This window comes from Haliaeetus albicilla, chromosome 13 (genome assembly GCF_947461875.1).
Source record: "Haliaeetus albicilla chromosome 13, bHalAlb1.1, whole genome shotgun sequence".
In the NCBI taxonomy this organism is placed as follows: Eukaryota; Metazoa; Chordata; class Aves; order Accipitriformes; family Accipitridae; genus Haliaeetus; species Haliaeetus albicilla.
This window is the reverse complement of record NC_091495.1, coordinates 22,900,025-22,917,140: the sequence shown is the minus strand read 5'-3', so window position 1 is coordinate 22,917,140 and position 17,116 is coordinate 22,900,025. Positions and strand designations below refer to the sequence as shown.

General features: G+C 45.4%; 2 protein-coding genes and 1 long non-coding RNA gene across 5 annotated transcripts in view; 2 read left to right on the top strand and 1 right to left on the bottom strand.

Annotated features, from left to right (window-relative positions):
- The first annotated feature begins 59 nt into the window (after positions 1-59).
- Positions 60-3,954, top strand: MAD2L1BP (MAD2L1 binding protein). The gene is made up of 2 exons (XM_069800441.1): positions 60-856; positions 1,509-3,954. The coding sequence occupies exons 1-2, from the start codon at positions 452-454 to the stop codon at positions 2,037-2,039; spliced, it is 936 nt and encodes a 311-aa protein (XP_069656542.1). The 5' UTR covers positions 60-451; the 3' UTR covers positions 2,040-3,954.
- LOC104314305 (epoxide hydrolase 1) lies at positions 3,948-15,729 on the bottom strand. Of its 2 annotated transcripts, XM_009913726.2 has the most exons (10): positions 15,600-15,723; positions 13,851-13,874; positions 12,733-12,946; positions 11,800-11,980; positions 10,772-11,002; positions 10,260-10,389; positions 9,140-9,354; positions 5,670-5,778; positions 5,216-5,341; positions 3,948-4,252 (listed from the first exon to the last, which is right to left on the bottom strand). In XM_009913726.2, the coding sequence occupies exons 1-10, from the start codon at positions 15,626-15,628 to the stop codon at positions 4,051-4,053; spliced, it is 1,461 nt and encodes a 486-aa protein (XP_009912028.1). In that variant the 5' UTR covers positions 15,629-15,723; the 3' UTR covers positions 3,948-4,050. The 2 variants fall into 2 exon arrangements, with proteins under 2 accessions (XP_009912028.1, XP_069656534.1); XM_069800433.1 differs by lacking the exon at positions 13,851-13,874 and having other exon boundaries at positions 15,600-15,729.
- LOC138688619 (uncharacterized) overlaps positions 7,188-17,116 on the top strand; it is a 32,833-nt gene continuing 22,904 nt past the window's right edge. For both annotated transcript variants that reach the window (XR_011327509.1, XR_011327510.1), the window contains exon 1: positions 7,188-7,370. This is a non-coding gene — a long non-coding RNA (uncharacterized lncRNA). The remainder of the gene's footprint in view (positions 7,371-17,116) is intronic.

Below are 17,116 nucleotides of genomic sequence, written 5' to 3'. Positions count from 1 at the left end.
CTGCCAGTAGGAGGCGGAGGGAGTTCAGGGGCTCGGAGGCGGACGGCCGGGCTTTGCTCCTCCTCACTGCCGCGCACCTTGCAGATGTGCCCCGGGTGGGCCCCAGCACAGAACGGAAAACCGCAGTTGACCTGTTTTTCCGGAGCCCCCATAGCATCTCTGCAAGGAGGCAGCCGCAGCTTAACAGCGGCCCTGGCCGGGCTGGGGCACCCGGGCCTGCCGCGGCCGCCGCGGTACCTCCCTCAGCGCAGCGGTCGTTAGCCCCACCGAACATCCCGGCAACGGCCCCTGCACTTTGTCCCCGCGCGCCTGCCAAGCCCAGGGCAGGAGAAGCAGGCCTGCCTGGCCAGCCCGCCCCGCGCCCCAGGGCTGGACTGGGCTGCTCACAGGTCCTCCTCCTGCTGGGCTGGAGCGAGCCGCCGGGCGGAATCCTCGCTCCCCCTCACCAAATATGGCGCCCACACCGCCGGAAGCCGCACCGGTTGGACGCTCCACTACTCCCATGATGCCCCGCGGCGGCGGCCATTCAAATTCCAGCCGGCCGCCTTCCGCTGGCCAGAAAATGGCGGCTCCTGGCGTTGCAGTGGTTCCTGTTTCTGCCCGAGCGACCTCTCCCACGTCCCCGCTCCTTATAGCTGAGGCGCCACTGGCCCTAGATCGTGGTGGCGGGATGAGGCCCCGGCGGAGCGGGCCGGTGGTGGCCTGCCCCTCGGTGTCCGTTGTGTTCCCGGGCGCTGTGAGCCGGGAGAGCTGCTGCCGCTTCGCCTGCGAGCTCCTCAAGCACGTCCTGTACCAGCGGCACCAGCTCCCGCTGCCCTACGAGCAGCTCGCCTATTTCTGCCGGCGGGCGGCGCAGGTGAGGGGGCCGTGGGGGCCCGGGGTGGGGGGGAGGCGGCCGACAGGGACCCCTGGGGCCAGGGGCGGCCGTGGTGCAGAGACTGCGGCATTTGAGTTTTGCCTCTTGGCTAGCTATTCTACCTCAGTAAATCATATTTTAATATGTCAACTGCTTCTAAAGGAAAGCTCTCCTTGTAGCTGTATCCTTAAATGTTGCCACAACTTCATTTAAAAAAAAAAACCAAAGCTTTAGGTTAGGTGGTTAAAGGTCTCAACAAGTTACTGTTTATCTTTTGTTGTCCCAGTTTCTCCTCAAAGCATGTTACTGTTTTGTTGCTCAAACCACTTGAAGAAAAGTTTTTTCGTTTTTTTTAATCTTAAGTGATTTTGAAGTGATAGCTGATCTTTAAAATACAGGGTTTCTAATTCTTGTGGGAATTCATCAGTAGTGTAATTCAGATTCAAACTGAGCAGCTATAAAGCAGCCCTGTGTGTTCCTTTTAGATGTTCTGATTCTATATGTAGGTAGCTATAGCTCTTAAAAGGAGCATAAAACCCTCTGAACCTTCCTTGACTTTCAGGGATGGGATAGGCCATGCTTTCCAAAGAGTGTATTAGGACTAATATGTCCAAATAATGAAATATACTAATCTCTTTGTTTTGTTTTCCAGGGTGGAGATGTGATTAAGAAGCCACCTTCCATGGACCTGGCAAGCAAGAAGTGCCAGCAGGTGCTGATGGAGCTGGAGGGAGTGCTCCAGCACTTGGAAGTAATGTTTAGTTTGACACTGGTTCCTCGGGTTCTTATTCTACTTGGAGGCAATGTCATGAGCCCCAAGGAGCTCTATGAGCTCAACTTGGAGGGTATCTGTGAGGGCAGTGCTGAGAAGAGCCTGAAAACTGCATCCTGTGTTCGCAAGCTCTTTCACTCACTCTTCATTGCGGATGTCTTCAGTGAACTTAAGGCTCTCCCTGTCATGGGCACTGTTGTTATGCTCCAAGGACACCGCGATTGTGGTGTTGATTGGTTCCGGCCCAAGCTCAACTATAAAGTGCCAACCCGAGGGAGGAAACTAACTGTTAACTTGTCCTGTGATGGAGACATCAACATAAGTGCCTCACCTCCTCAGCATATGACTTCTACTTGGGAGGACTATGTATGGTTTCAAGCACCCGTGACACTCAAAGGCTTTCATGAATGACCTGTGCTCTGTAGAACTTTAATGGAATATTGAAAAACCTTTGGTGCTGCCTTAAGTGATAATAACTTTGTCAAATGTAACTGCATATTCTTATCTATCTGGATCTCTTCTCCAGGGCATCTACTGCCTTCCTGTAGCTTGACTGTATTAATCTGTCTTCACGTCTTGAATTGTTGAAAGCAAATACCCTTTAAGGCACGCTTGCACACAGATACAGTGATTCTTTAGGGACCTGAGTTGTGGCACAGAGGAGACGAATTAGTCTGTTGGGAGTAAAACTTTCCTGCTATATACTTACTGAACGGGCAAATACTGGATACCGTGTTCTCTCTCCTGAGTTTTAATGCAGCCATTTCTCTGGTAATAATTACTACATTAGCTGATTGGGACTCCAGATAATGTATGTGGTTATTAATACACTTGGCCTTTACTATAAAGGCCATAACCATTCTTACCTACCCTATTCCTGTAAAAGGAGTCCTTTCCCTGCAGTCTGATCAGGCTTGAGTACTCAAGTGTTTGCCAATCTAGTTGATAAAATGAGACTTCTCCATATGAGACTTCCCCATAATGTAACTGCAGTTACTTAATAATCCAAAGAGTGGGACTTCTCAGCAATTGGGAGGTCTTGTCCCTGGCATGGTCTTGTACTGGTGATGAAAAGAGGCTGAGCAGTGCTGCAGAGGCAGGGAAGCACATCTTCCTGGTTTTTTTACTAACCTTTAGTCCAACAGCCCTGACAATCAGTTAGATGTAGTTAAAATTAAAAGTAAGCAGTCTCTGCTCTAACCCTCTTCACAGGAAGTTAGGACTCCTGTCCCAGTACTCTATTTTTTTCTCACTTTTAACAAAAAAGTTAGTTTCTTGGTTACTTTGTCTTGGAAATCTTAGAGTCTTAGAGTGTAAATGTTTCTGAAATGTGAAGAGGTGCAGGGAGTGTGATGAAGTTCAGTGCTCTCTTTACCTGTCAAATTCCTGTTCTAAGTCAGAATGTATTACTTGGAAGCAGAACTTGACCCTTTCTTCTGGCCTGGTGTCTAGTGCAGAATGGGACAGGGAGGGAGGGAGAGAAACCCTTAGAGCACAGTGTGTCAGAACTAGATACCTGCTGGAGTTACCTTCAGTCAGATGGGTATGTGTCTGTAATGTCATGAGCTTAATAGCTCTATCCCATTTGAAGAGGAACTCAAGCCTACTGGTAGCAAGGCTGCTTGCAGTTTCTTGCTAGCAAAAATTGCATGATGGGGTGGTAAAAATCCTTTAAAAGGAGGGTAGGGGTTGAGGTAACCCTCTACACTTGGTGCATATTTTAACTTTGACCTGTTGGAACAGAATGAGATTATAGAACCAAGAGAAAATTAAGTTGATATTTTTGAGCTTGGAGAACACTAGGAGTGCTGTCTCTGCCTTATTAATAACTGGTTACAATGTGTAGTAACTGCTAAAGCTAGCTCTAGGGGAAAAACTGCTAGAAAGAAGAAAGCTGCCTTATGTGTAGCTGCCCACTTGAACATGTAATCGCAGGTCTCTTGAATGAAGTACAACTTGAATGTAGGAGTGTTTGTGCTCAGGAGATCAAAACCCTTTACACATCCACAAAAGCTGCTTGTAATGCATATTTAAGAATGCTAGCACTCAAGTATTTAAAGAAGCTTTTGAACAGAAGCCTTAGTTCTGAGGAGCAAGGGGCCAGTTCCTTTCTACTCTCTTCTCCAAATGAGTGCAATGTTGCTGCATTAAGCTGTTTACATATTCTGTTACACTTGAACTGTGAATGCAGCAATGATATAGTGCTGGGAATGAAAGAAGACAAGATGCTTTTTGTGTGTGTGTGTGTGTCTTACAAAGAGCTTTAGAACTTGATTAACAAGTTTAGTACTATAATCATTATCAAAATAAAATGCTGGCTTCTGTATGTGATTATATTGGATTTATTTAATCGCTCAAAGTAAAGGTTCTGTTGGTGACAGAACAACTTGCTTCCATTCTGTGTATGTATCTGACTGCAGGTTCACAGCTGTTCCACCTTTCTGACAAAGTGCATGATGTCTTGTGCCAGAAGCTTTGGCTCCTCAAAGGCAGCAAAATGCCCTCCACGTGGCATGTAAGAGTAAGTGATGATGTTCTTGAAGATATCCTTTGCCCAGACACGTGGTGTATGTACTAGCTCCTGAGGAAAAGCTGCAATCCCTGTGGGAACATATACTCCAACCCTAGAAGACATTAGTTAACTGCATTCTTAAAATGTCCTGGGGAAAGTCTATAAAAACCTTCTGACTCTGGTAACTGCCACAGTCAACTGGAGAAGTTTCACCCCAGCAACCCATTTTGTGGTCTGTACTCTGTTGAAGAACTTCATTTGTATTTGGATCTCCTTGAGTTTAAGAATGTTATACCCAAAGATGGGTTCAATCTTGAAATGTTTCAGATTTTTAAGCTTACCGTGTTTTGTGATGCATGGCAAGATGCCACACCTCTGTGAAAGACAGAAGTGAGCTAGCTCATGTTTATTTTAGAATTTATAGTACCAGCATAACAAATGACTCTCCAGAGGAAAGCTAAACTGGTTCAGTCTACAAAGAAAAAGACTTTCCTATTTGTTTGTATGATCAATCACTTGGAGAATTTTGCTCAGCAGCATTTTCCTGGTCAGCCTCTTTTATTGTTATCTTAAAGCCAACAGCTGTTAGAAGGTGCTTGATTTCAAGTACTGCGCTCCAAATTGCTTCCCCAAGTTTGTGCTTAAGAGTTGTAGTTCTTGGTTTATCCACCAGTAAGCCATATCCTTCCTAATTCAATTTAAACTTGTCTCTTAGAAATGCTCATGATTTTCTGTTTGGTTTTGGGGGTTTTTTTTTGTTTTTTTTTTTTTTACTGAACTGAGCCATAGATTACATTTGTTTGGTAAGTAAGTATATAGATCTGTATTTCGAACACAAACAAGACTGAATATACTTTGATAAATCTTCTGCATTGTCTTGGCCACAAGCTACCTTGTGTGAATTACAGGTTCAAAAGAAAAGTGACCCTTAACTATATTTATCAACAGAAAATAAGAACTTGGATATTTTTTTTTAACTAGTTAATTTTGCTGTTGTAAGTGATCTAAATGTTTATCCAGGCAAATGTGGTTCAATCTCATTTGCAAATCTGTTTTGCACCTGCTGCTTCCTTACCTGGCATCAGCAGTGAGACCAGGCTCCTTGGAGATGTTCTCCTTGTAGAATCGCATTGAAGACACAATGGAGGATGTCACCCAATAAATCATCACATTGGTCAAAAGCTCATCAAGAGAGTACTTGCTGTTGAGAAAGATGAACAAGTTTCATCGGAAGCTGTTTCTCAATATGCTATATTGGGCTCATGCCCTGAAGAGCAGTTGTTCCTCTTGTTCTCCACTTGTTTTCAAGCAGCAAAATAATTGGCACCCGTGTGCCTGGAGCAAAACTGCCTGGTGCTGAAGCAGTAGTTTGCAGGCAGTCTGCTATAAGTTTAAACTACTACTTGTCATGTGTAGTCTTTCACCCTTAAAATTCAGCTTTGACTGGCCAGTTTTTTTACCTATCTCATTAGTTATCATGACTCATTCTTTTAATGACTCTTCTCATGGAAGAGCATCTGTTTTCTTACCTTTCCAAGCCTCCATCATCTTTATGCAGAAATGATTTATCTGTCCAGGTAGAGAATTTCTCCAAAATATATGCAGCAAGCCCCACAGGGGAGTCATTCAGTCCACAACCTAATTCAGGAGAAGAATGGGAGGGCTATTGCAGTTGCCTGGCAGTGCAATACTTCAGTGGATTTTAAACTGGACTTCCATGAAGTCTTCAGTCTTCTATGAGAATTCAGTAGAGAGTCTGTGTTTTACTAGCCCTGGTAATACTTTATTCTTGACAAATTCACCCCAATGGAATTCTGGCTGTAACTGACAGCACTACAAACCTGGGTAATTCCTATACAAAAGAAGCTAGGAGCTAAGAAAGTCCTGTTGGCTTCTTGGTAACATGTGGCAGAAGGAGCAAATTCAGATGTAAAGGGATTGCAGTCTGAAAAGAAATTTCAGATTAACTATTCGAAAGCACTGTCCTGTTTAGGATGGATAACCAGGACCCTAGTTAACCTTTTTATCTAATTTAAACAGTGGAGTGTTGTGTATCTGTTATCTGTTCCTGCTGTTGAGGAATGCTAACGGACATTATAAACACAGCAGGTACACAGCATATTGTATCTATGTTCTTACCTGTAAAACAGGGATAGGGATTACTTCAGTAGTGATAGAGGCTTGCCTTTTGAAAATTCCTGTACCATGCCCTAGGCTGCATACTCAGTATTGCCTGCTCTCAAGTGTATTTTAGTGTGATTTTAGCACTGAGTGACTTTGCAGAAGATAATGAACAACATGGTCTCAATTTAATAGTGGACATAGTTAATGCAAAGTAAGTTTGTGCATTGGCACAACAGTTTCCCTGCCCTGGCAGGCCTAGAGTGGTTTGCTACAGATTGAAGTAATGTAAATCATAGAATAGAATCATTTAGGTTGGAAAAGACCTTTAAGATCATTGAGTCCAACCATCATCCATGCCCACTAAACCATGTTCTGGAGTGCCTTGTCTACGCGCTTTCTGAATACCTCCAGGGATGGTGACTCAACCACTTCCCTGGGCAGCCTATTCCAATGTCTGACAACCCTCTCAGTAAAGAAATTTTTCCTAATATCTAACGTAAATCTCCTTTGCCACAACTTGAGGCCATTTCCTCTCGTCCTATCTCCAGCCACCTGACAGAAGAGACCAGCACCCACCTCACTACAACCCCCCTTCAGGCAGTTGTAGAGAGCGATAAGGTCTCCCCTCAGCCTCCTCTTCTCCAAACTAAACAGCCCCAGTTCCCTCAGCTGCTCCTCATTAGACTTGTGCTCCAGCCCCCTCACCAACTTGGTTGCCCTTCTCTGGACATGCACCAGCACTTCAAAGTCTTTCCTGTAGTGAGGGGCCCAAAACTGAACACAGTACTCGAGGTGCAGCCTCACCAGTGCTGAATACAGGGGAACAATAATCTCCCTGCTCCTTCTGGCTACACTATTTCTGATACAGGCCAGGATGCCATTGGCTGCCTTGGCCACCTGGGCAAATGCTTTGATGAGCAATGGTAAAGCAGGCTAAACTGTGCCAGCTAGCACATGACTGCCTGGAGAGAAGCATTTTTGGGTCTGGAAGCTGCCTCTGAACCACTGTATTCAACATCCATGGATTAGATACTCAGAAGCACCAGTCTTGTTTGCATCTTGTTAGTCATTCAACCTGTACTGCATCTTAGGTATCACAACTTGTGGTGAGTGAAAATACTTTAGCTTTGCTTTAAACATGCCTAATGAGAACTAAACTGATAATGGAGATATTTCTTGAGACTGAGTAGGGAATACATTTTTTTGCCCCTATTCATTTTCTACGTTTCATAATTTTAGTGTGCTAGAAATCCCTGCTCTTCTTTTTCCAGGTTGAAGAGTCCTAGACTATGTACAGTGCTTGTACAGAAGCTGCTTGGTCACTTCAGTCTTCCTTTTCTGCCCTTCCTGTATTCTTCTGATTCTAAAATATATTGGTGAACAGGGGTGCAACAGATTCTGAATATCATGGATTTAATGTTTTGTCTTAGTCTCTTTTTGCTTTCTTTAAAAGTTTCTAAGATTCTCTTAAACTCTGAGCTGGCTGACATTTCAAAGCACTATCCATGAGTCATGGATTCTCTCAAACTAGAGCCCATTGTAATTTGCTTCCTCTACTTAACTTGCTTTGGACTTTGTTGACATCAATTTTTATTGGCCAGTTTAATCAACCAGTCACTTAAATGTTTTTGCAACTCTCTACAGTTATCTTTAGATTAAACCAAACCATGGATAGCTGCTGAATTTTCACTTAACCATTAACTTTTATCTGTAGAGAAATTAGGATCATGTTAAAATGTGCAGGTGCCAGCACAGATTTTTGTCATACTCTCCATCCCCTGGAACTTGCTTACTTATTCCTATGCTTGGATTCTCATGTTAACTAGTTATTTTAATCCACTAACTTAATCCTTTTCTTAAGGCAATTTAATTTCTTCAAGAACATTGGGGGAGGAGCCTCAACAAAACTTTTTTGGAAATGAAATATGTTTCATTACTGGATCCACAGCTCTTTGATTCTGCCAGAGCTGATTTTTGAAGCATGATTTTCCTGTGATATTATCACCTGTAAATCAATTCTCCTCTTTAAAATAGTTCTGCTAGTTTTCTGATCAGAGACTAGACATACTGGTCTTCATTTTTCTGGGGCTACCTTCACTGTTTGGCTCTTAAAAAAACCTGAAAAACCAAACCAAAAAAACACCACCCCCCAACTCGGTATCTTGTTTGTCTTCTTCTACTTCTTTGGTATTGCCGTCAGTTCAAGTAACAGACTAAGCATTAGTTGACATTTCAGTTTGTTTCTTCTTTTTCAGTGAATTGCCAGGATGCAGTGCTATTCATTCTATGGTCTCCACATCTGACACCAGTCTGAGACAGTTCCACTGTCTTTCCTGATGAGGGATTATTTCAATAAAGGGATAGCTCATAATCCTTGCTAGTGGGGACTGATGCAAATAATTCATTTAACTTTTCTGAGATGGCCGTATCTTTCTTCAGACTCCTTATCTTCTGTTCCCCCTAACTATGTCAGGCTTCTGGCTTTTCAGGTGTTAGGGCTGTGTCTACCTTTCTGCAAGTTTCACATTGCACTTGCTTATGATATTTTTCTTGTTTTCACCTACATTTATTTCTAGCAGCTGCAATTTCATGACCCTGTGCTTTACTTTAAGAGGCTTTTTGCAAAGGGGTTCTTTCCCCAAGAGAAGTGGCATGCCATTTAAAAGACCTTGAAAAGTGCTATTTATAGTCCTCATCTTTTTTTAAGCTGTTCCTTTTAACTTCCTTTTACACAGTTCTTGTCCCCATGTCTTGCATTCGGTAACCAAAACTCATTGCTTCTCAAATATGGTTGGCCTTTGCTCAATTGTAAGTTTTTATATACTGTAAGCAGTTAGTACACAATGTTCATAGCGCTATAGAGAAGGTTCATTACCTGCAGTGTCTGGTTTGGTGGCTTGGATGTGTAAGTATCCAGACTCTCGCAGAAGTTCATATATATTCTTCTGGATGAAAGGGTACATACGTTGAACATCTTCCCTAGTGAGGCCTACAAGCCATGGTACATAAGCCCCAAGCATCACAGAAATCATCCTTCTCAAACCTTGTCTGGTGATGAAGATGAGATTCAGATGAAGCCCTTTCACAGATCTAAAATTAAGTTAATGAACAGAAGGTTAAATCAAGTGATTTTCTCCAAATTTTCTAGAAAATAAGTCTGACTGGAGCTGTGATAGAAGCATTTCACTGAGCCAAATACATGAAGTCCTTCAGGTTCATTATGATTAAAAAAAAAAATAATTATGGGAGTTAGAAATGGTACAGTTGGTGCCATCTCCACCCAGCTGTGCCACTGGTATGATGTTAGCTTTAGGTACCCAGTTTCCGGATGTGGCATATCCATGCTGGTAGCTCTGGCTGTTGATCTTGTGTTGTTCTGTGCTGTAGGGAACAGGCTGTGTTGGGTATTTTCTGAAAAGCTTGAGTAGATCACATGTGGCCACAGTGCTCTGCACTCTGTGAAGCACAGCTGTAATTGGGAACAGTGAGCTGCTCAGCCTGCAATCTAACAGCTTAAGAGCTTTCCCACTTTATGTTGTTGGACTTAAGTGTGGCTGTGGTGCCCACTTCTCATTAAATGCTAAACAATGAGCTGTGATGCCATCTTCTAAGGAAGGTATTGTGTTTCTTTTCCGATCAGTCTCAACTCTGCATTTTAGATAGGGAAGTCCTATATTTCGTGGTACTGTTCAGCTGCTGAAAGGCGGAGGTCCTTCCTTCCTTTTCTCCCTGCTGATTTTAAATTTATCTCTTTCCTGATTTAGAATGATGATCTGTCTCCTTGACGTCTCAAATCAAAATGCAGCAGAGTTTACTTCCACAGCTAGTGAAAGAGAAGCCAAACAGCACTGAAATTTAGAAAGCATGAGAACTGTGCCAATATCAATGCAAAGCATATGAATACAACTGAATGCACAGGGGTGCAGACCATGATGCCAGAAGGTAGGGTAAGAACTGGAGGCAGCTTTTTTGCACTTATTCCCTTTGCTACTCACTGTGGCAGCATCTGGGCCATGTTTGTGGTAATACGAGATCCCCAGTCTCCTCCCTGTAGGTAGTATTCCTTGAAGCCCAGTCTGTTCATCAATTTATGAAATATCCGAGCAGTTGCTATGGTGTCAAAGCCTGTAGGTAGAGAGAAACACAGGAGACCTGTTTGTCCTAGTGTTCATCCCCTGGCCAAAGATCATGGTGTGACAGAAGCATGCGAGTATGCTGCTGTGTGAAGGCACAGTGTGCTATGCTGCTCTGCCTCACTCCTTGGCAATAAAGCGAACACAAGATGAAAGAAATTGAGTGGAAAGTGGAGAAAGTGGAAAGAAGACCTGGCTTCCAGCTGCCATTACCTTCTGGATCTCCACAGCCAACCCCAGAGCCTCAGCCATGTGGGTGTTAGTGCAGAGCCAAGCATCTGCAGTCACAAACCACAGTGACCAGGGGGCCCGGGGATGGCTGAGGTGTTACTCCAAAAACCTTGCAATTCCAACAGAGCCTTTTCATTGCTTACCTTTCTGGTGTGGTGCCTCCGAGAAACCATAGCCTGGGATAGATGGGCAAATGACTTCAAACACCACGTCACCCTCATTCAGGCTGTGCCTGGCTGGCTCCGTGAGCAGAGGGATGATCTTGTAGAACTCGTAGAAGGAGCCAGGCCAGCCATGGACCATCAGCAGAGGTTGAACAGCTCGACCGTGAGGGATGTAGGAGGGCTTCACGTGGATAAAATGGATATCAATCCCTGCCACACATCCAAGACAGATAAATTAAAGCTCTGGTTCCATCACAGTTTCTGCTCTGGACTCTGAAGAAGGAGGGTAGCAAAACTGTAATTAGCATTTGCAGCAGAAGTTACACAATCAACCCATGGCAAGAAGATGCCTAGCTGAAAGGGGATGCCTGGTATTGTACCTATGTCTCATCTTTTACATACAGACAGAGGTATTGATCTCAGCCCCAGATACTGGGGTCATAGGAGACTGAGCATCCATCTTCTGAAAAACTGGTGTCACAGTATATAAGTAGAGCTGCACTTAAATGAATAGCATAATGCAGGTAAGATGCATGCAAAAACATGACAAAATTACAACATACGTGGGTGATAAAAAAAGAAACAGGAAAAAATAAGTGCAAGATAGAAGTTTAACCTGCAGATCACTTACCTAAAGTCTGGCTAACTTCACCTGGCTAAACTGCGTGGTGGTGGTGGATATTCTAGCCTCAGATTCTGGGTAAATTTTGCAATTTTCAAAGGTGGCTTCAAGCCACCTTCAATAGCAGAAGAAAACCTCATCATTAGTTAGCACAGGTTCAGAACCAGATGAAGCCCATCTAAAGCAGACCTAATCTTATTGCCACTGTGTAATGGTCTTAATCTATAGAAGATTATTAATAATATAGTCTCTATTAGTGATATTTCACTCATATCCCTAAGCTGTTATGCATACTGTTGTCTTAAATATTGTAACCTCTTAAATCGCCTCCTTCTCTCTGTGTGTTTCAAAGTGAGACCTGCTCAAGCCACGGAGACCCCCTCACCTTCAATGGTGGTTTGGAAATGGGCATATTTGTTCAGGACTTCCACTTGCTTGCGCCAGTCGAACTGGTTCCTCCAGTAGGCCACCACCTTCTGCAGGTAGCTGGAGTTGAAACCGTAGTGGAAGGCGGCTCCTTCCAGGTGCGGTGCATAGCGGGCCTGCTCCAGGCGCCGGTGCAGGTCCTGTGGAGGGGAGCCTTTCCTGTGATGCTGGCCAGCCACCTGCGCATGCCCTGCGCCAGGGTGGGCACGGACGGGCTTTCCTGGCTCCACTGGCTTTTGTATCACTCTGGAACACCATGAGCCCTTCTGAAGCAGTGCCATACTCTGTATGAGCTCCTGAATCATTTATTTGGGGAATATATTTTTCTACAGGTTGCCAGTTACCCTAGGGCACCCAGGAGTACCAGGTCCTACTCTTGCCTTGCTGCTAACTCGCTTTAGGGTTTTTGGCACTAGGAGCTTGCCAGCACTGCTGGCTGGGAGAAGGACAAGAAGCTCAGCCTGAGCTGCTGACTGCTAGTTGGCCAGATAATTAGGGACAGGCATGTCCTTCCCTCTGTGGAAGCCCCTCAGTCCTGCCCCACCAGTGCCACTGCTGTCCCAATGCCCTCCCACCCCACTCCACCATTCACAGCCCCACTGTCAAAGTCTGCTGCTCAAAGTGTGGCTTTTCTGCAGGAGCAGCCCCAGGTTGCATGGAGGGTCTGTGGTCTCAGAAAGTCTTTATGGGACATTGCAATGAATCTGAGCTCAATTCCCATTCATAAAGGGTGGTAAGCCAGAGCATCATCCAACAGGGCTACATGGCTGCACTGGCACATATAAGTGCACTGCTGTCACCCCCAAGACATCACCTCGAAGCAGTAAGGTAGGTGATGGACTGCTTCCACCTTGCAGCTTTCTGCCCCTCCTTACATCCCAGCCACTGGTACCTCGATTTCTTTGTCAGATGTTTCAATCTTGAAGGGACGGATACTTTCATCTTCTTTCCCTTTTAGGGGTCTTTCACCTGAGCCCCACCATCCATCGCCTATTTCAATAGTCTTGATCTTTTGTCTAGATCTCATCCAGTAAACCAGCATCCCTCCAAACCCCAGGGCAGCCACAGGGACCAGGACTGCATTCTTCTGAGAATATTCAAAAGACCTAGGGAGGCATAAAATTGTGTTCAGCAACAGAAGTGTCAAGGGTAAAGGGACTATGTTGAGGCTTGTATTCACATCGGTTGGGCCTGAGCAGTAACAAATGCCTACAAATCCCGCAGAGTCAGCAGGGGCTGGGGTTTCTGTTATTGAAGATCACAGGCAAGATTTGGGGCAGGGTTATATCTGCCAGTGCTTCTTAGGGACCTCAAGTCCTTGCTGATCACAAGGCTTCCTTGTCCCTCTCCTTGTGAACGAGGGTGCCCTGGGGGACAAGGGTTAACAGGATATGGGCCAATCTATTTTAAGGCAGGTACTGAAGTGAATAGGATAGTAGCAGCTGGACTTTTCCAGGAATAAAAACTGCACAGACAGAATGGACTGATGAGCAGGAGCAGAGACAAGGGTCTTCAGCTGCCGAAGAGAGCTGGATGTGCAGGATGTATCCCTCTTGGCAGTGCTTTATACATAGCTCCTCTACAGATTCAATCATCTTTTAGGGCAACACTGGCCCTCCACCATAGCTTTCCATGGGTAAGGGTCTCAGCTTGTCTGTCTGGTGCCCCTGTTTGTGTACCAGACAGCAAGGTTTCGGACTTTCTTGAGGTGTGAGAGCTAAGTCACCAGAGTTTGTTTTAACAGACATGCAGCATGTTTCAAAACCATTCAAATGCTTGAGCAATCAGTCCTAAATGTAGTGTACATTCCTGTCCCTCTGACCTGTGCCTCAAGCTCTCCAGCTTTCCTTGTGGATTAGTAGAGGTGTCTGGGGCTATTGCAGGGGGCTGCAAGGGGACTGTGAATGAAGGTTTTGTTGTCATACAGGGTAGGGAAGGGACTATGTTGTGCCCCAACCAGGGTGCTAATAAAAAGTGGAGGCCTCAGCACAGAGCAGCTATTTTACTCACCTGATACGGGACAAGATGCACTCCCTACAAAAGGGGGAAAAAAAAATATCATTCTTATAGTCTGATAGCGTTGTCTGAACGGTACCAAACCCTTGGGGATGGTGCAACATCACCTGCCAACACTATTTACTTCCCAGCCATGGGATCACAAGATGTTTGGCTGCCCAGCAACATCTGCCATTATTTTTCCTACTTTTTGGATGGGACAGAAAGAGAGGAGTTCAGAGCACTGCTTCTGCACAGAGAGACAGTGTTTCTGGGCTGGGTTTTAGCTGGAAAGTTTGTTGCCATAATATTCCCTCCTTCAGCACAATTAAGATAAAAGGCACTAAACAACTGGGTAAGTGTCCTTGCAGTGTTTCATCCTATGAGTGGCTGTGTTACTTCAGCCAAGAAAATAGTTTACTTTGACTGCTGTGTAGCAATAGGTGCACAGCCTTGGCAGGGGACTTTCAGGCTCAAAGGTTATTCTGCTCCTAGCCACGTGGTACTCACTGTGCTGCAGGGCTGGCACAAAGAGAGGCTTGTGGAACATTTCTCTGTTCAGAGTTCAATGAGCTGCTATACCTTTGCTACTTCTAACTCCTCCTGACTGGATACCAAGCTTTTAGGTCTCATCTGCCTGACAGAAAAAGAAGACATGCTTCTTGGTTGTCTTTCAGCCTGGTAGATTCTCTTGCAAGAAAAGTACAATCTAAAAGCTAGCAAAGTGAGAAGCGACAAGAGAAAGTCTTTTTAACATAAAATCATAGAATCGTTTAGGTTGGAAAAAACCTTTAAGATCATCGAGTCCAACCGTCAGCCATGCCCACTAAACCATGTCCTGAAGTGTCTTGTCTACACGCTTTTTGAATAACTCCAGGGATGGTGACTCAACCACTTCCCTGGGCAGTCTGTTCCAATACCTGACAACCCTTTCATTAAAGAATTTTTTCCTAATATCCAATCTAACCCCCCCCGCAACTTGAGGCCATTTCCTCTCATCCTATCACCAGCCACCTGACAGAAGAGACCGGCACCCACCTCACTACAACCTCCTTTCAGGTAGTTGTAGCAAGTGATAAGGTCTCCCCTCAGGCTCCTCTCCCTCAGCACTCTGCCTTGTGGAAGGCAGCTAGATTAGGGAGCTGTTTGAAGTCATAATTACGACATCTGGAGACAAAAAAAAAAAAAAAAAAGCACATGACACTCCATGAAAAACCAAGTCCACTAGGTGTTTCTTTTTACCTAGTATTGTTTCCCACCACTGCCTGTGATGCAGAACCCAGTGCCTGTACTGGAGACTCCAGCAGTCGCCAAGGCAGTTTGATAACAATCTCTAACACAGCCTATGTGTGATTTTTAAGGAGGTATCTCCTTAAACCGCTCCCAGAGAAGGAAGAAGAGGGCTCCTAAGAGCCAACAGTGGCAGCCTGCACCTCCTTGGAGGCTGACCAGCTTATGCAACAGGTAATAATATCCCTCTGCACTTTACATCCCGGAGTTTAGTGAGTCAGAGGCATGAAACCAGTTATCATGGCAATAGCACAAACTCGGCACTGATAACAAAGAAAGCATGTCCCAGAAGCAGCTCTCTGAGTGACACAAAACAAGGCTCAGTCTAATAAAACCTCCTCCCCACTGATGCTCAGGAGAACTCAGCTGCATGCTCCCACCCTCCAATGGCCTGATGACCCCACAGGGGCTTTCTGCCACCCCAACCCCAGGGCCCCCTGTTTGGAGTCCCTCCTCTGCACACCGAGCTCTCACCAGGCATTTGGAAGGATCTCCTGCCACATGTCTGCTCCTCCTCGCCTGGCCACTGCTCTGAGTGAAGCAACTCAGGTGTCTCCTCTGCTGGCTTTGTCTTCTGCAGTGACACTCTCTCAGTCATCATCCATTAGTGCCACCTATCGCCTAAGTGTGCAATTGCAAATTAAGTTCAACAGAGGCAAATGTAAAGTCCTGCACGGGGAGGGAATAGCCCTGTGCACCAGCACAGGCTGGATGCCAAATGCATGGAAAGCAACTCTGCGGAGACTGGCCTGAGGTCCTCAGCTGAGCCTGTGTCAACAAGCTGTCCTTGCAGCAAAGGCCAGCTGCGTACAGGGCTATATAGCAAGCATGTTAGCCAGCAGGCTGAGTGAAGTCATCCTTCACTCTCTTCAGCCCACATCTGGAGTGCCGTGTCCAGTTCTGGCCTTGCTGGTAGAGGAAAGACTGGAGTGAGCCCACCCTTGCTGGTGTAGGGCCACCAGGCTGCCGGGGGGCTGTAGCATGTGGCATATGGGGGGGGGGGGAGAGAGAGAGAGAAAGAAGACCTGGGCTTGTTCAGCCTGGAGAAGAGAAGGCAAAGGGTGGGGGTCTTATTGCTGTCTACAGCTATCTAGTGGAGAGTGTAGGAAAAATGGACCCAGACTCATCTTGGAGGAGCAACAGTTGAAGGACAAAAGGCAACGGACACAAATTGCAACAAGGGAAATTCTGGTTAGGTATGAGGAGAAATTATTTCATCATAGAGGTATTCAGACACTGGGACAGGGGCCCAGAGAGGATGTGGGATCTCCATCCTTGGAGGCATTCAAAATTTGACAGGAACACTGCACTGAGCAACCTGACCTACCTGAACCTGCTCTGAGCAGGAGTTGGCATGAGCTGACCTCCAGGTGTCCTGTCCAACCTGTGTATCACATGGCTCTGTTCCATGTGCACCTGTGATTTGCAGCAGCCAAAACAAAACGGAAAAGTTACGTTTTTCATTGTCCACAGAAATCAGTGTTTTGTTTTAGTTCAGGGAACTAGATCTCATTTTCCTCATGGTCGGTAAAATCTTACTGGATAAAGGCTTCTCCTTCCAAAATTTTTGCAGTGTCCTTGCTGTGCTTCACCCCAGGATTAGCTACATTTTCCTGTCAGAGGAAATGATTCCTATCTCCATGCAATGCTCAAAGTGAAGTACCATCACCAGTGAGCTCTGTGATGATTAGGTCTCACACTCTTGTCAGTTCCTCCAGGCTCCCACAACCCTGCTTGCCTCATGGTATCACTCCATCTTTCAACTTCACCTTCTTCCTTTGCTTTTAAGGAAGATCCTTAAGGCTGATGAGGCTTTCCTTTGCTTCACTGGATTTTTGCTCCTACAGGCCAAAGATACTGAATGCTGTATCTCCCTGCATGACTTCTGAAGAAGAATGGTCCCCATGATCCAACAGGTCCAAGCTGGGACTGTCCATGCACATGCAATTCTTCTCAATTGGATGAAAAAAAGGTCTGCCCAGATGTGGGAT

Bases quoted from the DNA above. Each gene is read 5' to 3' on its own strand.
- MAD2L1BP (XM_069800441.1), top strand. From the start codon at position 452: ATGGCGCCCACACCGCCGGAAGCCGCACCGGTTGGACGCTCCACTACT. The intron at 857-1,508 runs GTGAGGGGGCCG...TTTGTTTTCCAG, and splicing joins TCTGCCGGCGGGCGGCGCAG to GGTGGAGATGTGATTAAGAA.
- LOC104314305 (XM_009913726.2), bottom strand. From the start codon at position 15,628: ATGTGGCAGGAGATCCTTCCAAATGCCTG. The intron at 5,779-9,139 runs GTAATGAACCTT...CTCCTGAATTAG, and splicing joins CACCAAACCAGACACTGCAG to GTTGTGGACTGAATGACTCC. The intron at 4,253-5,215 runs GTAAGGAAGCAG...AATGTCTTCTAG, and splicing joins GGTCTCACTGCTGATGCCAG to GGTTGGAGTATATGTTCCCA.